Below are 25715 nucleotides of genomic sequence, written 5' to 3'. Positions count from 1 at the left end.
CGAACCTAGGGAAAAACCCTCAATATAGATTGACAAAGTTTACTAGAACTATACTGTGCCATAGAATGTTAAAAAGTGGAACTTGTAAGCGTAACGCCTTCTCAACAACAATTACAGAATTACCTGAAACGTAACCTCTTCACTAATCTGTAAGGATTACGATTATTATCTCGAAATAAGCTCAAGTGCTGAAATTTATAGCTACAGAATATAACTTAACTGTATCAGTTTTCCCAATTTCTTCAATCTTTTTGCAACAATAAATGGGTTTATATTTGTGTTGTTGATATGAACTATATTTACATACGTTTTAAAAGCAAAATTAAGAGGCGATAAAATTATAGATTATAAAACTGAACAAATTTGTTTTATATATGTAAGTTTATCATCAATTATCCAGATTATCTCGTTTATCCCGACACCTAATCCATTACATCGGACATAAATAATATAGTAATCCCTCCAGTGCGTTCAATTATCTGTTGAACCTGCTTCTTTACGAGCGAGATATAATTGGATACAATTTAATATGAAAATTATTCAATCCATCATCCTAAAATTATAGTGCTTTTCAGTTCAAAATGCACAAAATATTTACTATTGCACCCAACAATTTTATATCTACGTGTTGGACTATTAATTTGATAAGAAAGCACGAGAGAAGCCAAAATCAAATTTAAATATTCCTTTGGCTAGTAGCATTTACTTTGGCCTAAGGTGTTGTATGTTAGGGGTTAACTTTTATTTTATTTTTCCAATTTTTTAGTATGACATTTGGGCTATAGATACAGAACGTGACGTTTTACGAGCCTAACAGTCCTTTTTTTGCAAGTTTGACTAAATAGATTCTATAAGTACTTTCTTGGTTTGACATGAGATTATATATATATATTTATATATATTGCTGAACGGGGTGAGAATGATTTTAGCTACCTCATCCCTTTGTGTGTATTTATACCTCAATAAACTTATTTCAATTTGAATTCAATTTCAATCCCCTACTCACCACGTATGGGTACCATTCTTTTCCCCCCGTCCCTTCCAAGTGCTATATATAGACGGTTTACGGGCTCACCATAGCCCGTGCTACTTGGAACTTTCTGTTCCAAGTAGCTGAATCTAAAACAACAAAACATATAGTCGTGGTGACTTGCTGCTGTCTCACGGGAGACATCTCCCGTCACGCAGGGTGCAGTCGCACCTCCACAGATCTCCAGTATCAGCTCTTGATACTGGTAATGGCTCAAAAGGGCCACCACTTACAGGCTATTCATGCCTGTGCCACCTCTTGGGTGGCTTCATCTTCATCTTAACACATTCACAAAGGAGACATCTCCCGTCATGCAGGGTGCAGTCGCACCTCCACAGATCTCCAGTATCAGCTCTTGATACTGGTAATGGCTCAAAAGGGCCACCACTTATGGGTTATTCATGCCCGTGCCACCTTTTGGGTAGTTTAATCACATCAATCAATCAATCATTTGCTGCTGTCTCCTGATAGTTACCTTCCCATTCCAGCAAGAATTCTATTTTCTTAGACTAAAACATACTCTCGCTGAAGCCCATCCTCCAGTTTTGATAGTATTTATATTAACAATGTGTACCATCATATATATATATTGACGTAATGCCACAATTAGAAAAGAATTATTGAATTTGGACAAACCGGAATGAGGGTTTTGTAAAAATATTTAAGTTTGAGTTTCCTCTTTAATTTTTTCCGGACTTTAAGTGAAAAGTACGAACTTTTATCTAATTGGCCATAACGCCAATAGAACTACGATGGTTCATATAAATAACAAATACCATTAACTAATTACGAGGAAGGGTTGTCCAACGGACATACCCTCCATTATAGAGTTACAGATAATATTAATGTTTATATAATATTTATTCTAGAAATAATGAACCAAAGTTATTATCTTATAATTTAAAACAAAATATAAAAGTACAAAGTTCTTATTTAATAAAACAATTTTGAATACAAGCAGAGTAAAGGCTCTAGATACTCCACTAAAATAAATAATTTTTAATTATTATTGTTATTTTTACTTTGATTATATATATTATAACTTTTTTTTTCGATATAGTTTATGTTACAGATTATGAAAATAGATATAGTTCACTGTTTGAGGAGAGACTTAAAAATTGTTTGAAATACAAAATTTTTACCGTAACATTATCGTGGACAGGAAGAAGATAAATCTAGGCGAACCTTGACAGACCAATCAACCACAGGACTAGGATTTAGGCCTGGCAATTGTGGTATTGTTATTAGGCTTATCAACCACACGAAGATTATTTAGGCAATCAGAACCCAAGATTATCTCGTGAGATCATAAACAAAGATCCTCTATTTATTTAGAAGTTACCCTTTAATCACAGCTTTAAAACCGTTCGGGATAATTTGACAGCTAAAATGTCTCCACAGCCGTTCGATATTTTTTAATGCTCATTGGAAATGAAAAGCATGATATTATACATATGTATAGTATCATACTTTTTGTAAGATGCTATACATATTACGGAATTTACACACACTCGAGTTCCATATTATATATAATATATATATATATTCACTTTAATCCTGTATATTGGACAGCAGGCTTGTGTTGTGTGCACGACAACCCTCGTGCAGCTGTCAAGTCCAACATAAAACTAATATTTATAGGACTTGTAAAAGTAACACATGATATATTATCGGGAGACTCACGGTATATGCGTTCACTAAACACCCCATTATGAGGTGAACAATCCAGTCGCCAAACTTTCGGACGCATTGAAAGCTCAGACATACTTTTTTTTCCCCGGGCTCAACACACAGGTTCCAAAAGTTTGGCCAATGTGTAAGTTTTTATTGTCCTTATTTCTTTTATATATATATATATATATATATATATATAATGTCGTACCTAGTAGCCAGAACGCACTTCTCAGCCTACTATGCAAGGCCCGATTTGCCTAATAAGCCAAGTTTTTCTGAATTAATATATTTTCTCTATTTTTTTCTTATGAAATGATAAAACTACCCATTTCATTATGTATGAGGTCAATTTTTTTTTATTTGAGTTAAAATTAACGTAGATATATGACCGAACCTAACCAACCCTACCTAACCTAACCTAACCTATCTTTATAGGTTTGGTTAGGTTAGGTAGCAGAAAAAGGTAGGTTAGGTTAGGTAGGCTAGGTAGTCGAAAAAACATTAATTCATGAAAACCTGGCTTATTAGGCAAATCGGGCCTTGCATAGTAGGCTGAGAAGTGCGTTCTGGTTACTAGGTACGACATTATATATATATATATATATATATATATATATATATATATATATATATATATATATATATATATATATATATATATATATATAATATAATATTATAGGAGCAGTCCTATATCTGCTCTCGTCCCAATGTTCCTTAGGATAATTACGGTTTACTGATTGTAATTTGTATAGGCGCCAATTGTAATTGTTTTTTACATTGCAGTGGTTGATATTTTGAGAGTTTGAAGGATTTTTGGAAAATATATAGTTCATTTATAGCAGTCCCCGTGGCGCAGTGGTAAGACACTCGCAAGGCGCTTCGCAAACGCTTTTGCCTGGGTTCGTATCCAGGCCGGGAAGGATTGCCTGGGCGCTAATCCTTAACTGTAGCCTCTATTCACCCAACAGTAAAATGGGTTCCTGGTTGTTAAACAATTTGGCAGGTCGAATTCCGGGGAAAATTAGGATTAAGAACTTGCCCGAAACGTTATGCGTGCTAGTGGCTGTACAAGAATATAACAACTCTTATTATTTGTCTATATAAATAAATAATAAATAAATAAATAAATAAATAAATAAAATGAAATGCTACATAGACCCGCGAACTCAGTAATACACATTCACACACCTTTGTTGTATATATTTCTATTATTCAGTCGGATTACGAAATAGATTTTAAAATAGTTTCTCCCTAAAGACAATAAATATACACTTGCCAGACAACATAAACAAAGTCGACGCGTGACGTCAGTGCATAAAAACTCAATTTCAGGCTTATAATCCTAAAAATAACACAGGCATAAAGTAGGTCAATAAGACCTTCCGATTATGCTTTTATGTATATCCAATCTCTCCTATTGATCATACAAGCTATTTAAAAGCTTAGAGCATAGTTCATTAAAGCGTCTCAATTTATACGCTGTTCTTGATAGCAATCAAGTTGAAGTACATCAATTGCGTGATTGGTTGTTTGGGGCTATTCTTAGCTCCACGTCTGAGTAGTTGTATACTATGGGAGTTATCAAGAAGTATACCATGGGAGTTGTATATCATGGGACTTAACTCCCATTATGTACTTATAAACATGAAGTTCTATTTTTCAGCCACTATGAGCTGGTTCTTACGTTTTAGGGAAGCCGGTGGCTGAGCGGATAGAACACTGGACGCGTGATCCTGTGGTCCCTGGTTCGATCCCGGGCGCCGGCGAGAAACGATGGGCAGGGTTTCTTTCACCCTGATGCCCCCCCTGTTACCTAGGAATAAATAGGTACCTGGGAGTTAGTCAGCTGTCGCGGGCTGCTTCCTGGGGGTGGAGGCCTGGTCGAGGACCGGGGACACTAAGCCCCGAAATCATCTCCGAAATCATCATTATAAATTGTATAATTTAGAGTACCGTAGAATGTTAGAAAAGATGTTTAGGTGAAATAATGCAAACTGGTTCATGTACATTTTGGATTTAGGTTGTTGGAGACAGCAAGCTTATTACGTCTTATCGAGGCTACAGCTTATCGAGGTCACTCAAGGCCAATTACTGGCCTCTCCCAGGAGGCAGTTTACTGTAGACATCTAACAATCTATACGCCTCTAGGTGCCATGACGTCTTGCCCTACTCGAGAAGCGAACCCGGGACCATTCAATCGTGAGCAGACTGCACTAAACTACTGCTCTACGGATCACAGGAAACCCAAAGCAACATTACTGAACCAAAGAAATGTTTGGATCAGGACGGTCGATCGAACTGAAGTCTTACGTCACCCCCAGACGCAGGTTCAATCCCAATGACCTGCTCCGAAGATTTATTTGTATAATCTCTCTCTTTTGCTTAGATGAGGAGAAGATGAGAAGATTGAAAATTTTTGAGCAAACTATAATCATCCTTAAGAGACACGCCCATGTGCATGACCTAGCCACTGAATGACAGTACCAGCTGTTAGGCTACTACGTAGCTGGGAATAGCCCAATCGCTTCTACAAGCCTCACCTGAAACCGCCAATCGACACTCTTTAATTTATTTAATGAACATATGTTCATTAAATTCTACACTTTTAGGGATTTTGAAGACATGTACTTCAGCAAGTGACACAAACTAGACGAGGAGCGCCTTACCAATTACCAGCTTACCTGGGCACGGCCTGTGATCTGAACGAGGGTTACGCTCCTCTGTACTCTATAATCCTCTGCCTCGCGTGAAGCAGCACTTCCTGCCAGGTCCAGCACCGCTCCTGTGCCAGGTAAGTCCACTACGGGCTCACCAAAGCTCGTGCTACTTGCCCCGCTCCTGTGCCAGGTAAGTTACGGGCTCACCATAGCCCGTGCTACTTGGAACTTGGTCCGAGTAGCTGAATCTATAACAACTGCCAGGCCGTCACGTGTCAATAGCTCGACCCAGAGCTCGTTTCTGGGGTCTTGGCCCAGATCATGCTTCGAAATATTTGTGTCTGTAGGCACACAGCCCGTCCCCATAAATAAAGGCCAAGGTTCATTCTATGTACCCGCTAAACCCCTTGTTTATGCAGCCTGTCCACGCATACAAAGATCCATGCTCGTTAATCCAGCCACCAAACCCTCTGTTTATGAATAAAGAACGGTTTACACATGACTCCAGCCCGTCCTCCAAACAAAGACCCAAAAGTGATTCCATGCACCCGCCAAACCCCCTGTTTATGAATGAAAAACGGTTTGCACACGACTCACACAATCCGTCCTCGACTCAAGTCCATTACATCCAGCGGTCAACCCCACAGACGCATTCATAAATTTTAACATGCTGTTTATTCAAAACGGGAATTTTCTCAAGTATAAATTAATAATATAATATATTAGCATATTGTGTATATATAGGCATAGGTTAGGTTAGGTGTTTAGGTTCTGTTGGCGATTATTTGTATTTGTAGTACGTGGGTGAAGCATTTATAGCGTTGTGATTCGAACAAAATTCGTCAGTGAAACACTTGTTCCGGATATGTTCGAACGTCAGCAGTTGTGAGTCGTGTGTAAACCGCTTTTCATTCATAAACAGGGGGTTTGGCGGGTGCATGGAATCACTTTTGGATCTTTGTTTGGAGGACGGGCTGACTCACAACTGATGACGTTCTAACACTTCCGGAACAAGTGCTTCGCTGACGACTTTTGTTCGAACCACAACGCTGTAAATGCTTCACCCACGTACTACAAACACAAATAATCGCAAACAGAACCTAAACACCTAACCTAACCAGTGCCTAAATAAGCACAATATGCTAATATATAACAATATTAATTTATATCTGATATAATTCCTGTTTTGAATAAACAGCATGTTTAAATTGATGAATGCGTCTGTGGGGTCGACCGCTGGATGGAATGGACTTGGTTTGAGGACGGGTTGGCGTATTAGTGGCTTTAGGCATAGTTCATACTAACACTATCTAGAAATCCAACATGTTGTTTCGAACTCATTTTATTTGTATGTACTTTTACCTAAATAAATAAAGTATTATTATTATAAACAAAGTTAAACATGGAAAATATAAGCAAGAAGAGAGTTAAACAAGAAAAATACCTAATAAAATAAAGGCTTAAAAAAACAAAATATCTAGATAAGTAAAGACACAAACAACAAAATATCTAAACAGGTACAGATCTAGACAAGAAAACATCTAACCAAAAAACATCTAAACAAGAAAACATCTAAACATCTAAACAACAAAACATCTAACCAAGAAACATCTAACCAAGAAAACATCTAACCAAGAAAACATCTAACCAAGAAAACATCTAACCAAGAAAACATCTAAACAAGAAACATCTAACCAAGAAAACATCTAACCAAGAAAACATCTAACCAAGAAAACATCTAACCAAGAAAACATCTAACCAAGAAAACATCTAACCAAGAAAACATCTAACCAAGAAAACATCTAAACAAGAAACATCTAACCAAGAAAACATCTAACCAAGAAAACATCTAAACAAGAAACATCTAACCAAGAAAACATCTAACCAAGAAAACATCTAAACAAGAAACATCTAACCAAGAAAACATCTAACCAAGAAAACATCTAACCAAGAAAACATCTAACCAAGAAAACATCTAACCAAGAAACATCTAACCAAGAAAACATCTAACCAAGAAAACATCTAAACAAGAAACATCTAACCAAGAAAACATCTAACCAAGAAAACATCTAACCAAGAAAACATCTAACCAAGAAAACATCTAACCAAGAAAACATCTAACCAAGAAAACATCTAACCAAGAAAACATCTAAACAAGAAACATCTAACCAAGAAAACATCTAACCAAGAAAACATCTAAACAAGAAACATCTAAACAAGAAACATCTAACCAAGAAAACATCTAACCAAGAAAACATCTAACCAAGAAAACATCTAACCAAGAAAACATCTAACCAAAAAAACATCTAACCAAAAAAACATCTAACCAAAAAAACATCTAAACAAGAAAACATCTAACCAAAAAAACATCTAACCAAAAAAATCTAACCAAGAAAACATCTAACCAAGAAAACTTCTAACCAAGAAAACATCTAACCAAAAAAACATCTAACCAAAAAAACATCTAACCAAAAAAATTCTAAACAAGGAAAAACCACACACCAGGAACAGATCTAAACAAGGAAACTCGCTTACAAGGGTTCGAAGCCAATATTACTTCCCAGATCACATTTCCAGATAATATTACCCTTCAGAGTATATATTTTTAAGCTTATATACTTAACTCCTGGAGAGTATATAATCAAACGTAGTCTACACCCTACACTCATGCGGGCGCGCGCGTGTGCCAGTTTACCGACAAGGTAAACTCGGTGTTCGAACTTCTGAGCACCAATATCGATTCGTTTAGAATTTCTGAACACCATGATTGACTTTCTTGAACGGGTCATTGTTGAGCAAGCTATAATCATCCTTAAGAGACACGCCCATGTGCAAGACCTAGTCACTGAGTGACTGTTCCAGCTGTTAAGCTACTGTGGAGTTGGGAATAGCCCAATCGCTTCTACAAGCCTCACCTGCAACCGCCAATCGACACTGACGAAACCCACCGGCTATGAGTTTTAACATTGTTAGTTGACACAATTCTTCAATTTAAACTACAGCATTCATGTACTTCTAGGATCATCAGGGGCTCGAACAGAGGCCCGCAAAAGCACAAGTCCGTTACTCTACCATTGCTTTGACACCCAAGGTTCGAAGATGCATTGCCAGCGGCACTAGCTACCTTACCTTGAGCGCTGGTGAAATACTTATAGCCCTGTGTATCCCCGAGACATGATCCCTGTAAATGCAGGTTCGAACCCTGGTAGGTTGATACAGTTCTTAAGATACATATGTATATATGTATGCAACAACAATCATGGAAAATACACTGACCAAACGGAAAAACCACATTGAAAAGTTAAAAAGAATGTTGAACGGGGCTCCCACCGTCAGGTCTTCGTCAGAGCCAGACCAGCAACTGGAGCAGAGAGGGAAGGTGGCGTCACCTGACCCTCAGGTAGCAGCTCCCCGAGAGAGAGACAGGTCACCCGACCACCAGACACAGTGAGGATGTACCTTTTCCTATGTCATATGAAAAGAAGGGATATTATATATATATATATATATATATATATATATATATATATATATATATATATATATATATATATATATATATATATATATATCTCACCTTCTGAAGCCCATAAGTAATCTAGCTGGGATCGCCCCATTGCCAACCAAGAAGCTGCGACAACACCATATGACACTGCCCGACTTAGTGCTCTAGCAGCTCCCCATGCAGGTGACTAACTATTAGCAACCCCAATGTCAACAACTGGCACTCGTCTCACACCGCAGGTCCTCCGAATTGCCGTGGTTCTCCGCCTCGCTGCCCGAGTTCACACCGAATACAGGTGTATTTGCGGCGAGGCAGAGGCCGACAGATACGGACGGCATGGCCTTCTTTGCCAAAGGACAGGAGGATGGCATGCAAGACACGGCGAGGTTAACAGCATTATTAAGAGAAGCCTTATTACAACCGGTTGTCCAGCAGAGAGAGAGCCCCGTTATCTAATGCCTTGCAACTCAGATGAGCCTATCGGTCGCCCAGATGGTATCATGGTGAACTCCTGGAAGAATGGTAGACAGTTGGTGTGGGACTACACCTGCGTTTCAACTTTAGCCAACACCTATGTTGACTTCAGTGCTGCACAGGCAGGAGGAGCTGCCAATCACCGGGAAGCAGCCAAGTCACGTAAATACAGAGACCTTGAGCACCACTACAATTTTGTCCCCATTGCCTCAGAGACACTTGGTGCCTGGGGTAAAAGTGCTGCTAGTTTTTTGAAGGAGTTGGGGTCTAAGCTAATTGAAACAGCTAGAGACCCTAGAGCAGCCAGTTTCCTCTTTCATCACCTTAGTGTGGCAACCCAGAGAGGATATGCTCACTGCATCCATGGTTCCATCTGAGGAGCTAGAGGAACTCTTCCGTGACTATGGGTTCCTACACTTGCACCAGAGGAGTGTATATATATATATATATATATATATATATATATATATATATATATATATATATATATATATATATATATATATATATATATATATATATATATATGCTTTTTCTTGCAAGTTTTGTCATTAGTGTTCAATTGTCAGAGGTGTATAGTTTTTAGAATGTAGTTATATTGCTCACTAAGATGTTATCATCTATGCCACGTACTTGATAACAACTTAGCACACAATATAACTTACTGGATATCTCGCCTTAGCGTAACATATAATCGCGCGATCTATAACCAATTTGGGTGTTAGCGGTCAACTCACACTGGAGACTATAGAATGTGGGGATTACGTCAGTGAGGCAGTGACCGCCACATCCCCCTCCCCCTAACCCCCTATCTAGGGGCTATCCTCGCTAGCCCTCACCCCCTAACGCTGGGGACAGCCCACACCATCCCTTCCCTTGCGGGATAACCCCTAACCCTCCCACACTCACTAGAATCTCCCCCTTGCCCCAAATACCAAAAAAATAAGGTCACTGCATTTACCTAACAATAGGGGGTCATCCCCCCTGACCCCTAACAACCTTGGGTTCACCACTACTCTCATCCTAAATGGCTTCTTTCCTGTACAGAGCCTAATATATAATTCACCACATAAGTATGGAGGGGAGCAGATGTTAATGTGTTTGTGTCCCCCCCCTTAGAGCGTTTGTTGGCAGCGAACTGACCCATTGATTTTATGCCACAGTGGTGTGATGGGGGGAAGGGGGGCATGGGGCATGGGGGGAGAAGGGTCGGTAGATTACCACCTGCTCCATCTTTCATGTCACGTCGATTGGCGCAAAGTTTGGTCAGCTTCGGGCATTATGTCGAAGCATTTCCCCCGCCTGTCGATTATACATGTGTGTGTGAATTGTATATCAGCTGCAAGAAACATTGGCTTATATGTTCGGAAGGAATGCTTTATATACAGCGTTTAGCGAATGTTTGGCGGTGTTTTGGCGGATGTTTATGTCAGCTTGGTATAAATATATTAATTCGTGCTTAGTTCACATTACCGAAATGTTTATAAGTGTGTGTTGGTATTCGAGAGAAATAATAACATTGGAGTTAGCGTGACCCGAGTGTGAGGACGTGTTAGAGAGAGAGAGAGAGAGAGAGAGAGAGAGAGAGAGAGAGAGAGAGAGAGAGAGAGAGAGAGAGAGAGAGAGAGAGAGAGAGAGAGAGAGAAAGAGACAGACAGACAGACAGATAGACAGACATAAATAAATAAATAAACAGAGAGGAAACGATGATAGTGGACAACAATAAACTTTAAAACTCTTCTTTAAATTCAAAACTTTGTCCACTAACTCTCCAAAAATTAACCTTCAAATCAGATGTTTGTCCTGAAAATATCACAGGAATAGTCCTTCGGTCGCTTGGGCTTCAAAGACCAACGTCAGACCACACGGACAGAATATGCAGCTGGATAAGCCCAAAATGCGTGATTTATAAAGCCCATTAACTCAGTCAACAGCCCGGCTCTGAGTTGCCCCCCGACACCCACCACAAGTGTAACCTAACCTTAATTTACTTAACTTCACCTAACCTAACCTCACCTAACTTAACCACACTTGGCCGAGCTCTCACAATGCAAAAACTTTAAGTTGAAATCTAATGATACTTCGTTTGTTTTTTCTTCAAAATAAGTAAAGTTATAAGGTTTATTGAAATAATTCAGAACAGACTCACAGGGATAGACTCGTAGCGACAACAATTCCCATAGTGATTAAGATTCTAACTTCCTCTAACACCTAATCATAGTTATAAAAGACTCATACAGCGATATAAGTCACTACATGAATTTAGGAGTTGATACAAGTAAAAGTTTTGTAAAATCTATAAAACAATATTGGACATAAAGTGCTCCAGTGGAAAGTTTATGTAGACGGTGAACATTACTGATGCAACAAGTGAACGCTAAGAAATTAATGTGTTTTACCACTCAGAATGTTTGGTAATATGTTGATTTTTTTATGTGTCTATATATATATATATATATATATATATATATATATATATATATATATATATATATATATATATATATATATATATATATATATATGCTTTTCTTCACTATCGAAGGAAGTTCAAAAATTAACTCTCCAAAGTTCGTTTTCACACTATATTATAGTCTGACGCCTAGGGATGTACTAGTTCGGGCACTAGTATATGTGTGTGTGTGTGTGTTCTGATGACGTCTCGGAAAACCTTTTGAACATCTCCAGAACATCCCGTTATTTGTTTATTTCTCCGTTGAGGAAGTTGACGTTGAAGTCTCCTGTTGAAGATGTTGACCTCCCACTGATCACTACAGGCTGATCATCCAGCCAGCCCTCTCCACCTGCCATCACCTAGACGTGATATATTTAATCACACATAAACAAACATACATTTCCTCTCCTACCTTAAAATATACTTTTTTACCATTGTTAAATTATTGTTTAAAAAAGAAAAGAATATTATTGGCGTATTATCACCCACACATAAAATTTCACAAAACAAAACTATAATAACTCTAACATTGTTTACAAATAATACAAAAAATCAACATTATCGAGGAAAATAAAGGTTAAAAAAATTATTATGCAAATCTAGCCAGGATATATTTGGGAGTTATATTTCCCAGTGAATGGGTTTGACCATTTCCCGGCCTGAGTAATGGGTCCGGACCATATCGATGGGTGTGTTAGGGTCTCCCCCCTCCCCCCCCGGGGGGCGGGGGTAGGGGGGACAGGTTATGAACGGTCCGCCGTGTGGTTCAATAGTGGTACAATAGCGGTTCAATGGTGGTACAATAGCGGTACAATAGTGGTACAATAGTGGAATAATAGTGGTACAATAGTTTGGACAGAACACACACACATATAACCCATAGTGGATTGGATTGCGCCAGTTAAACAAACAGGCTTATAACTATCTATCTATCGGGGATACGAACTCGGGCCAGAAAAATACAAAACTGTCACCCTAACAACCCGGTCAAGATGTTCACAATAACAAAAGAGCAGCAAATGTTCCAACTGCTCGATCACAGTACTGGAACTCCCCCCCCCCCCCTGGCCTCCTGAGCTTCCCCAACGTCTAGAAACTGTCGCACTAAACTATCCCTTTATCCTAAACTTACCAGAGAAACCAAAACAGAAAACGGGACAGTATGCCAATTTCGCGAGCCGCTTCCATTTTCTAGTACGACAATTTTTGGGCTTCGGGTATATGTCAAAATACGACTTGCTATTAGGAGGACGGGTTGTAGAAACCATTCACACGATTCGTTGTTTAGTGCGAACATCCTGGCCTGGTTGGTAGAGTGACGGTCCCGTGGTGTTCAATTGAATGGACAAAATGACTTACTAAGTCAATACAACACAATTAGATCCAATACTCAATCGGCAGCACAAGGAGCTCTTTGTGTCTGGAGAAGAAGATCAGGTATATCTTGAGGTTATATTGAGATGATTTCGGGGCTTAACGTCCCTGCGGCCCGGTCCTCGACCAGGCCTCTTTTTTGTTACATACCCCCAGGAAGCAGCCCCTAGCAGCTGTCTAACTCCCAGGTACCTATTTTTATTGCTAGGAAACATGAGCATCAGGGTGAAAGAAACTTTTTGCCCATATGTCTCCGCCTCCACCGGGGATCGAACCCGGAATCTCAGGACTAAGAGTCCGAAGCGCTCTCCACTCAGCTGTCAGGCGCCCATATCCCATGTATATGTCATGTATGACATGGGATATATATCATGTATATATCCCATGTATATATATATATATATATATATATATATATATATATATATATATATATATATATATATATATATATATATATATATATATATATATATATGTCGTACCTAGTAGCCAGAACGCACTTCTCAGCCTACTATTCAAGGCCCAATTTGCCTAATAAGCCAAGTTTTCATGAATTAATTGTTTTTTGACAACCTAACCTACCTAACCTAACCTAACCTAACTTTTTCGGCTACCTAACCTAACCTAACCTATAAAGATAGGTTAGGTTAGGTTAGGTAGGGTTGGTTAGGTTCGGTCATATATCTACGTTAATTTTAACTCAATATAAAAAAATTGTTCTCATACATAATGAAATGGGTACCTTTATCATTTCATAAGAAAAAAATTAGAAAAAATATATTAATTCAGGAAAACTTGGCTTATTAGGCAAATCGGGCCTTGAATAGTAGGCCAAAAAGTGAGTTCTGGCTACTAGGTACGACATATATATATATATATATATATATATATATATATATATATATATATATATATATATATATATATATATATGTCGTACCTAGTAGCCAGAACTCACTTCTCAGCCTACTATTCAAGGCCCGATTTGCCTAATAAGCCAAGTTTTCCTGAATTAATATATTTACTATAATTTTTTTCTTATGAAATGATAAAGCAACCCTTTTCTCTATGTATGAGGTCAATTTTTTTCTATTGGAGTTAAAATTAACGTAGATATATGACCGAACCTAACCAACCCAACCTAACCTAACCTAACCTATATTTATAGGTAAGGTTAGGTTAGGTAGCCAAAAAAAGCTAGGTTAGGTTAGGTTAGGTAGGTTAGGTAGACGAAAAAACATTAATTCATGAAAACTTGGCTTATTAGGCAAATCGGGCCTTGAATAGTAGGCTGAGAAGTGCGTTCTGGCTATTAGGTACGACATATATATATATATATATATATATATATATATATATATATATATATATATATATATATATATATATATATATATATATATATATATATATATATATATAACTCCTCTTCATACACAACAGCCTCTAAAGTTAGGAAATACATGGCCAATTATGTAATTAATTAATGAACTAATTATCACAAAGCCATGCCAAGCTCAAGGGTCCGGAGCACACTTAGTAAGGCTCAGGGGAACATATTTAATGAAGTTAACAAAAAATATTTAAAATAATAATAATAATAACAACAATAATAATATTTTAGGGATATTTTTATTTTATATATATATATATATATATATATATATATATATATATATATATATATATATATATATATATATATATATATATATATATATATATCCTTACATGTATATATATGTATATATCCAATTGGAAAAATCTTTAACAATTGAAAGGAAACTAAGTTTTTGTTTCAACAAAAACTGCAAACTTTAAATGCATAATTTTGAGAGAAGTACATAAAAAAAAAACATAAAATATTAAAAAAAGGACTTCACAAGCTATTCTTTCAGACGTGAAGATCAAAGGAGTCTGAGAAACACGAGTCAGTTGTTTACGCAGGTGTTTGTTCCATGGACAAGGTGTCAGGTGTTTCACTGTGTTTACTCACCTATTTGTACCTGCAGGATCGAGCTCAAGCTCCTGAAGCCCGCTTTTCCAGCTTTTGGTTGTCTAATGCAATGACTCCTGGAATATTTCTCTATCGTACCTGGGTTTAAAGTTATGAATGAGATTAGCCTCTACAACCTGCTCCTTTAGGTGCTAAAGGAAAACTTTCTAATATCTCTATGACATTTCTGTGTCTCAAGCTTCCATTCGTGCCCCCTTGTTTTGTTCGTGTTTATTGTAAACATTTCCTCTGTTCCACCTTGTGTGTACTCACCTAGTTGTACTCACCTAGTTGTGTTTGCGGGGGTTGAGCTCTGGCTCTTTGGTCCCGCCTCTCAACCGTGTGTGTGTGTGTGTGTGTGTGTGTGTGTGTGTGTGTGTGTGTGTGTGTGTGTGTGTGTGTGTGTGTGTGTGTTTGAGAGCGTATGCTGCTCTGTGCATGTTTAACTCCCTCTCTCCACTTCTCGCGTGAGTGTACATTCATAAAACAAGATACACATAAGGTGGCGAGCGAGTGTATGTGTGTGTGTGTGCGCGTGTGTGTGTGTGTGTGTGTGTGTGTGTGTGTGTGTGTGTGTGTGTGTGTGTGTGTGTGTGTGTGTGTGTGTGTGTGTGTGTGTGTGTGTGTGTGTGCGTGTGTGTGTGTGTGTGTGTGCGTGTGTGTGCGTGTACATGAGCGGCTATCTCACTCCCCCTCCTAAAAAAAAAGCCCAACACGTTTTACATAAAAGGCGCTATTTTTATGTGTAATTTGATCTCTTGTAAAATCCAGCGTAAAATTCAGGTATATTGTGTACGTTTCTGTTCAAAAGATTTTGTTTTTTTATTCAAATATTCCTTCGTCTTGCTCTCTAAACACTCAAAGATATTTGAGTGTTTATCTTGGAGTGGTTTCACTTGAGTCCTTCCGAGTGCTTTCACACGAGCGTTTCCCTCAGAGTGCTCTTGAGTATTTCTCTTCAGTCTTCACATTAGACAAAAAGTTTCGTTGAAGAGGACTAAGAAAATATTCTTAAAACATATCTAACGAAACTGACAAAAAAGTGATAATTTCTCCTCACGAAAATGACTAAAAAATTACCATTTCTCCTCACGAAAATGACAAAAAAATGACCATTTCTCCTCACGAAAATGACAAAAAAATTACCATTTCTCTTCACGAAAATGACAAAAAATTACCATTTCTCACGAAAATGACCAAAAAATTACCAATTCTCCTCACGAAAATGACAAAAAAATGACCATTTCTCCTCACGAAAATGACAAAAAATGACCATTTCTCCTCACGAAAATGACCACAAAATTACCATTTCTCCTCACGAAAATGACAAAAAATGACCATTGCTCCTCACGAAAATGACAAAAAAATGACCATTTCTCCTCACCAAAATGACAAAATAGTGACCATTTCTCCTTGCGCCAAAAGCCCCAATGGTCACTTTATTCTGCAACCTTAAAGATAATGTCCTTAGCGATGGAGAAGGGAAGCTGGTGTCTTGAAAACTCGTCTCTTGTACGACTACAGCAGGTGTTGCTGCATACGACTACAGCAGGTGTTGCTGCGTACGACTACAGCAGGTGTTGTTGCGTACGACTACAGTAGTTGTTACTGCGTACGACTACAACAGGTGTTGCTGCGTACGACTACAACAGGTGTTGCTGCGTACGACTACAACAGGTGTTGCTGCATACGACTACAGCAGGTGTTGCTGCGTACGACTACAGCAGGTGTTGTTGCGTACGACTACAGCAGGTGTTGCTGCGTACGACTACAGCAGGTGTTGCTGCGTACGACTACAGCAGGTGTTGCTGCGTACGACTACAACAGGTGTTGCTGCGTACGACTACAACAGGTGTTGCTGCGTACGACTACAGCAGGTGTTGTTGCGTACGACTACAGTAGTTGTTACTGCGTACGACTACAACAGGTGTTGCTGCGTACGACTACAGCAGGTGTTGTTGCGTACGTCTACAGTAGTTGTTACTGCGTACGACTACAACAGGTGTTGCTGCGTACGACTACAACAGGTGTTGCTGCGTACGACTACAACAGGTGTTGCTGCGTACGACTACAGCAGGTGTTGTTGCGTACGTCTACAGTAGTTGTTACTGCGTACGACTACAACAGGTGTTGCTGCGTACGACTACAACAGGTGTTGCTGCGTACGACTACAGTAGGTGTTGCTGCGTACGACTACAACAGGTGTTGCTGCGTACGACTACAGTAGGTGTTGCTGCGTACGACTACAACAGGTGTTGCTGCGTACGACTACAACAGGTGTTGCTGCGTACGACTACAGTAGGTGTTGCTGCGTACGACTACAACAGGTGTTGCTGCGTACGACTACAGTAGGTGTTGCTGCGTACGACTACAACAGGTGTTGCTGCGTACGACTACAGCAGGTGTTGCTGCGTACGACTACTGCAGGTGTTGCTGCGTACGACTACTGCAGGTGTTGCTGCGTACGACTACTGCAGGTGTTGCTGCGTACGACTACAGCAAGTGTTGCTGCGTACGACTACAGCAAGTGTTGCTGCGTACGACTACAGCAGAAGTTGCTGCATACGACTAAAACAGGTGTTGCTGTGTACGACTACAGCAGGAAATGCTGCGTACGACTACATCAGGTGTCGTACCAGTAAATAGGTACCTGGGAGTTAGACAGCTGTTACGGGCTGCTTCCTGGGGGGTGTAACAAAAAAAGAGGCCTGGTCGAGGACCGGGCCGCGGGGACGCTAAGTCCCGAAATCATCTCAAGATAACCTCAAGATAACATACCCCATCTTTATCCTTAGTTTTATCGAAGTTAAGTCCACTACGGGATCACCATAGCCCGTGCTACTTGCAACTCTTTGTTCCAAGTAGCTGAATCTAAAACAACAACACCAACAGATCTTAGAACCTTCTAGAAGGAAGCTACAGGTGTGGAGTCATGTGTTAAGCCAATCAGCTGCGAGTAGTCATGAAGTCAAATACTATTGGAGAGAATTTGTTTGATGCGGTGTTTGAGCCAATCAGAGCCAATCAAACGGTTTGCCCAGTGCGCTAAGATTGGCTGAAACAAATTCAGCCTAGCACCTCATGTCGTAAGAGACAGTTGAACTAAGAGTCACTGCATTGCTTAAGACAAAACAATTACGGTGTGAGATGATTGGTGAATTAGCTGTGTCATCTTACAATTCCAAGTAGCTACAGGAGGCAGCCCGAAACGACTGCGCGTACTAGTGGCTTTACTGCCCGAAACGCTGCGCGTACTAGCTTTACAAGATTGTAATTACCATCTTATGTATCCTCACAATCCCAATGTACCTTCTTGTATATGCATAAATGAATAAATAAATTACTAGGCTCAACGTTTCATGCATATGTGACTTTTGCAATGATGCACCGTGTTGATCAAGTTATTGCATCAACCACGGTGCTGTGGGGATGTCCTGTTCATAATGAGCTTGGCTGATGAACTTAAGCCATCCGTTGTGGAGTATACCCGATAAACTCTTGATCACCGCCAGTCCACCCTTTTCTGTTCTTCACAGGAGGGTAGACGGCTGTTTTGTTGACTCCTGTGAGCAGACTGAGAGCTTCTCCTGGCTCTTGGTAAGCCTTACCCACTAGTTTCCCTGGAATACGACCCGCCAATCGCTTAACAACCAGGTACTCAGTTTCTGCTGGGTAAACAGAGGCGTGCATATATATATATTATATATTATATATATATATATATATATATATATATATATATATATATATATATATATATATATATATATATATATATATATATATATATATATACACACATATATGTCTTCTTGGTATATATATATACTTTGAGAGTTTCCTTTAATACTGGACAATGTTCAGGACTAAAGTATATCTGCTGGTTGGTCAGTAAGCACTTGTCGGGCCTTAATAACCCTCTAGAGGTTGAAAGACCTTAAACCCACCCCGACCACCCATTAGGCAGCAAGGGTGATACACATACCGAGCCTAGGAGAGTAATGGTTGCGTCACACTGGTGAAATGCTCCTAAATCTGAGGACGTGAACCCAAATTTGAGGACGTGTACCCAAATTTGAAGATGTGTACCCAAATTTGAAGATGTGTACCCAAATTTGAAGATGTGTACCCAAATCTGAGGACGTAAACCCAAATTTGAGGACGTGTCCTGTAATCTAAGGTCTTGTACCCAAATTTGAGGCGGGCAGTTCAGAGTATCACATGATAAAACATTTTTACAGATATCTACATCTAACAGATATCTTACAGCTATTTTACAGAAGGAAAAGAAAATGTTTCTGGCAAGATGTAAATATTCATTGTGAATGAGAACCAAAATGACACATCTTGTTGACCAAGTTATTGTATATACAGTTGGCCAGGTTATTGCATACAGTTGGCTAAGATATTGCACAGTGAAGAACAAGTCAGTGAGAAAGAGGAGAATGAGATCCTCTGTACGTTGTCAATATAGTGCCAGCTTTGTGAAAGAAAAACTTTGCCTCCCTCCCTCGCTCCCTCACCTATCTCAGCTCCTCATTACCGTCCAGGAAGGATGGGATGGTCTGATTCGAGTTACAGCTACCTCATAGACCCCACCAAACCCCCCTCCCCCCTTCCCCTTATCCCACTTTATACTCTATCTCTTCCTAACTCGTGATGAAGTTTGGGATCTAATCATCGTATGTATCATCATGTCTCTCGCAGCTTTCAGTTACTCTACGAAGTGTTTTTTTTGTGTAGGGGGTTAACAAAAGTCAAATAATAGGGGATTATTATTTACTATTCATTTTATTGTTTTAAGGAGCTACTATTTTATTTTTGGTATGTTTTAGATGGGTAACTATTTTATTTTTGGTGTGTTGTTTTAGGTGGGTAACTATTTTATTTTTGGTATGTTTTAGGTGGGTAACTATTTTATTTTTGGTGTGTTGTTTTAGGTGGGTAACTATTTTATTTTTGGTGTGTTGGTTTAGGTGGGTAACTATTTTATTTTTGGTGAGTTGGTTTAGGTGGGTAACTATTTTATTTTTTGTGTGTTGGTTTAGGTGGGTAACTATTTTATTTTTGGTGTGTTGGTTTAGGTGGGAAACTATTTTATTTTTGGTGTGTTGGTTTAGGTGGGTAACTATTTTATTTTTGGTGTGTTGTTTTAGGTGGGTAACTATTTTATTTTTGGTGTGTTGGTTTAGGTGGGTAACTATTTTATTTTTGGTGTGTTGGTTTAGGTGGGTAACTATTTTATTTTTGGTGTGTTGGTTTAGGTGGGTAACTATTTTATTTTTGGTGTGTTGTTTTAGCAGGGCGTTGAGAAATGTTCGCTCGTCACGGCCCCCTGGAGGGCGGACAGGTGAGGTGCTCCGCCCCACACGCTGCATGGGGGGCCATTTAAGAAATTGCACGCGCACACAAACGCGTACACACACACACACACACACACACACACACACACACACACACACACACACACACACACACACACACACACACACACACACATCCTGAAGCTCATATCAAGAGGATAACATCAGCAGCATATGCCAGGTTGGCTAACATAAGAACGGCCTTTAGAAACTTGTGTAAGGAATCTTTCAGAACATTATATACCACATATGTCAGACCAATCCTGGAGTATGCGGCTCCAGCATGGAGTCCATATCTAGTCCAGAATAAGACTAAACTGGAAAAGGTTCAAAGGTTTGCCACCAGACTAGTACCCGAGTTGAGAGGTATGAGTTACGAGGAGAGACTACAAGAATTAAACCTCACTTCGTTGGAAGACAGAAGAGTTTGGGGGGAAATGATCACCACATTCAAGATTCTCAAGGGAATCGACAAGGTTGATAAAGACAGGCTATTTAACACAAGGGGCACACGCACTAGGGGACACAGGTGGAAACTGAGTGCCCAAATGAGCCACAGAGATATTAAAAAGAACTTTTTTAGTGTCAGAGTGGTTGATAAATGGAATGCATTAGGAAGTAATGTGGTGGAGGCTGACTCCATACACAGTTTCAAGTGTAGATATGATAGACCCCAATAGGCTCAGGATCCTGTACACTTGTTGATTGACGGTTGAGAGGCGGGACCAAAGAGCCAGAGCTCAACCCCCCGCAAGCACAATTAGGTGAGTACACACACACACAGGAAATATAAGCCAGAGAATAAGAACGATAACGTAACCGGCGAAAAAGGAGCCACCAAGCTATTGTATACTGACGAGACGAGTTAAAACGAAGTGGATGACCTAAAGGCCTGAGAAATGGCTTCTCGAGTTTAATCCAAATAGTGCAAGGTTGTGAGAACTTTAGACAGAAGACACGAGGCTACAGGGACAGTTTACGATGACGGGAGAGCAAATCCGTCTATTTTAATGAGCGTATTACACTTGGAATACCTTCGTAGCCACCGTTGAATTTACGGTGGTTTAAGGAAATTAAAAAACACTACAATACTGACGTTTCCTGCGACTAATGAGTAATGGCTCCTTTAGGTCAGGTGATCTGGGTAGATTTTGACGCTTTTGGTCAGGCTAAACCGCTGCATTTTTTACGGAGAGCAAATCGAGAGAACAAGTAGTATCGTTTGAGGATAACAGCTGTGGTACACTCAACACAGGATAACACCTATGATTCTGATGTTATATATATATATATATATATATATATATAATGTCAGGAGAGAGTTGGGTAAGTAATATTCAGAAAATCTAAGTGTCAGGGTTGAGATTAAATGTGTGTGAGTGTGCGCTCCATATTCAAAATAAAACAATATATATACATCACAATGTCGACACAGCGCGCGGACAGCAGGAGCTACGACAGACACAAGACTTACACTAAGGCTCCCCGTACCTCCCCAACATCGCTATCCACCTGAGCTAACCTTCCCAGCAAGAGATTATAGCAACCCGAGGTCACACGCGTCTATGTACATGGTGTTCTTTGGTTTTTTGTTCTCTCAAATGGCGCAAAAATCTCTTATTCTTGGAGCAGAATAATAATTCGAAACACCCCAAATGCATTTAGCATGAAGAATAGAAGTGTATTACAATACTCTTTTTTACTCTGCGGGTGATACACCTGTGTTCTCTTCCAACACCAGTTGCCACACACTGCAATATTCCCAGCAACACTTGTGTTGTATAAGTATGCAGTATTTTCAGGCACGGCTTCTAAAAGACTGTGTTCTCTCCTTCTGGTAGACGGGAAAAAATAAAAAAAAAAACGGTGGGAATTCCTTTTCCAGGCACAAAGTGTGGTGCTGGCACCAGGGGAGTCCGCAAATTGGTTCTTGGAGTCTCTCTACAACACCCACAAGCAGCAAGAATGCAATTATGTGTTAGGTTAGACACGTGTGAACTATTAACGTGAGAGAGAGAGAGAGAGAGAGAGAGAGAGAGAGAGAGAGAGAGAGAGAGAGAGAGAGAGAGAGAGAGAGAGAGAGAGAGAGAGAAAGAGAGAGAAAAAGAGAGAAAGAGAGAGAGAGAGAGAGAGAGAGAGAGAGAGAGAGAGAGAGAGAGAGAGAGAGAGAGAGAGAGAGAGAGAGAGAGAGAGAGAGAGAGAGAGAGAGAGAGAGAAAGAGAGAGAAAAAGAGAGAAAGAGAGAGAGAGAGAGAGAGAGAGAGAGAGAGAGAGAGAGAGAGAGAGAGAGAGAGAGAGAGAGAGAGAGAGAGAGAGAGAGAAAGAGAGAGAGAAAAGAGAGAGAGAGAGAGAGAGAGAGAGAGAGAGAGAGAGAGAGAGAGAGAGAGAGAGAGAGAGAGAGAGAGAGAGAGAGAAAGAGAGAGAAAAAGAGAGAGAGAAAAAGAGAAAGAGAGAGAAAGAGAGAGAGAGAGAAAGAGAAAGAGAGAGAGAGAGAGAGAGAGAGAGAGAGAGAGAGAGAGAGAGAGAGAGAGAGAGAGAGAGAGAGAGAGAGAGAGAGAGAGAGAGAGTAAGAGAGAAAATGTGTGTGAGGGGCGGAGGTGAAAAAGAGAGAAACAGAATGTGTTTGACTTACCTTGTGGCGTCAGCAGCAGTAGGACGAGTAGAGTGAAGCCTAGCGGAGCGCCCATCGTCCAGTCCTCTCTCCAGGGCTCAGTGGTGAAGTGCAGGCGGAGCCACCCCCTGTATAACCACTCTAACTGCAGCACGAGCCACTCCTAAATGGCCAATCAAAACTGCGACAGAAGTCACTCGTATAATATGTTCAACCAATCTGCAGAAGTCACCAAACTATAACCACTCAGACTGCTGACTTCCGCTTACAATGTTTGATGAGTTTTATCACACGAAACGCCTGAAGGAATTCACTGACTTTCTACTGACATTTCAACTGTTCGTATTTCCACCAGGTATGCTTAGTCTCGTTACATTACTGAATTGCTTTCCCTGGTATTTTGAAGGATTATCTCTCTCTGCTGTTGTAATATAAATTTCAATGCCATTTTTCCACGGAATTACGAAAGACAATTTGCATTTAAGAAAAAGAAAATTCCGGGGATTTTCAATACCTGAAGTATGTTACCCGAACCTATTGTAATTTGCATATGTTAATATGCTATTAAATATGATTATGATTGATAGTCAATTCTACGATCGTATAATTTTCTTCTCCACAAGCAAGTGCGTGCGTGTGTGGAGGTGTGGAACTCAGTGTGTGCTTGTGTAAGGGCGTGGAAGTCAGTGTGTGCGTGTGTGAGGGGTGTGTAAGTCAGTGTGTGCGTGTGTGAGGGGTGTGTAAGTCAGTGTGTGCGTGTGTGAGGGGTGTGTAAGTCAGTGTGTGCGTGTGTTAAGGTGTGGAAGTCAGTGTGTGTGCGTGTGTGAGGGTGTGGAAGTCAATGTGTGCGTGTGTTAAGGTGTGGAAGTCAGTGTGTGTGAGGGTGTGGAAGTCAATGTGTGCGTGTGTGAGGGTGTGGAAGTCAGTGTGTGTGAGGGTGTGGAAGTCAGTATCTGCGTGTGTGTGAAGGTGTGGAAGTTAGTATGTGCATGTGTGGAGTTGTGGAAGTCAGTGTGTTACTGTGTGGAAGCCGGTATGTACGTGGGGAAAAGTGTAGAAAGCCTACTGAACAACGAGTGCTTACCTATCAGTGAATACAGGAGAGTGAATTATTAATTCACTCTTTAAGTTTCATTGAGCTTCATGAGTCAACTGGTAGAACTATTCAACTGATGCCCTAGTGTACTACTTCCTCTCTATTTAAATGGGTGTGTGTAGGTGTGCGAATGTCCGCAAGAAAGTGTATTTGTGTATGTGTGCAAGCATATGTGTGTGCGTATGTAAATGTATGTAAGTATGTGAATGTGATTATTTTGATTTATAAGCAAGTATTAGTATAGACAAAATGTTCCCAAAATGGGAGGGACCGCGCTCGGAGTACCATTTGAGTCACGAAGACGCATTGGATGGGTGGAAAAGAGGGCTGTGGAATCGGCGCGGATAGCTGAATGCTCATTCTACAAGTGACCACACTTTAGAGTGTAGTTTTGTTGCGTTGATTTGTATTTAAAGTGTCTGTGTTTTTATAGCTTTCAACACCCATGAGTTGTTGATTAGTTACATAAAAACATAATATAATATTAACCATTTTATTTTCCTTACTAATTACTCTAAGTGTGCAGTAAATCACAACATATACACTGTATAACTACTAGACCTTGTAACTATCTACAGGCTCACTATAACCCGTGTTACTTGGAACTTTTTGTTCCAGGTGGCAAATCTTTAACAACAACTAGGCTTTTTTTTTCACTCACGGGCTCACCATAACCCGTGCTACTTGGAACTTTCTGTTCTAGGTAGTGAATCTTTAACAACATAATAGACCTTTCAACTTCAGGTTTCCTCTCACCAACTTTTCTTCAGCTGTCCCCACTTCAAGGCTCGCCCCATGGCCATCTTCTCCTGTGTTATTGGATTAGACCTTAAATTCCAGTATATGTTAACCATAGGCTATGCTGCTTTAAACTTTTGTTTAGAATAGCTGAATCTAAAACAGCGAAGATCCACTGTCGCTACAGACGAAACCTCTGACGACAGTCTGTGTTCACCAAGACTGACTGAAGGAGCACTACAAGCACTCTCTCACGACTCGCCTCAGAGCGTAGCCGGTCATAAGAGTTGTTAAGTATCGTGTTCGTGTCATGCAGCTGAGACAAGGTCCTGACTTTCTCTACGACTTCAGAGATTCCTATTGCCGGCTCCTCTTCAGCTATACCCACTCCCCGCTCGCCCAATGAGTTCCTTGTCCTGTACCTCAGTTCAGTTTTGTATGCAAACATATACGTATCTTCAGCCGAAGTAAATATCTGTATGCATATGTAATTGCCAGTGTATTATTTAATGTCACATGTACATATGTAACTGCACGTTTTAGCAGTTTCTCTGGCCAGTGCAATAATACATTTTAAGTAATTTAGTTTTTTTCAGTTTTAACATTGAAAATGTATTGCTTTAGCCGCACGAATATTGCAAATCTGCCTGAATATTGGCTACATTCTTTTTCTTCAAATTTTTTACTTTGAACTAATAACATTTTTATCTTATAATTCAATTTGCAATCATAATTTC

At 39.7% G+C, this 25715-nt stretch overlaps 1 protein-coding gene across 3 annotated transcripts in view; it reads right to left on the bottom strand.

The window, feature by feature from the left end:
- LOC123771151 (protein amalgam) overlaps positions 1–25715 on the bottom strand; it is a 156199-nt gene that overhangs the window by 121949 nt on the left and 8535 nt on the right. For 2 of the 3 annotated variants that reach the window (XM_045763593.2, XM_045763595.2), the window contains exon 2: positions 23166–23565. In XM_045763593.2, coding sequence (XP_045619549.2) covers positions 23166–23220 — 55 coding nt within the window. In that variant the 5' untranslated portion in view covers positions 23221–23565. The remainder of the gene's footprint in view (positions 1–23165; positions 23566–25715) is intronic. The other variant, XM_045763594.2, reaches the window with a different exon arrangement.

The sequence above is a fragment of the Procambarus clarkii genome, chromosome 65, assembly GCF_040958095.1.
Source record: "Procambarus clarkii isolate CNS0578487 chromosome 65, FALCON_Pclarkii_2.0, whole genome shotgun sequence".
NCBI classification, from domain to species: Eukaryota; Metazoa; Arthropoda; class Malacostraca; order Decapoda; family Cambaridae; genus Procambarus; species Procambarus clarkii.
Note: the sequence above shows the minus strand (reverse complement) of the source record. Positions and strands in the feature narration are given on the sequence as shown.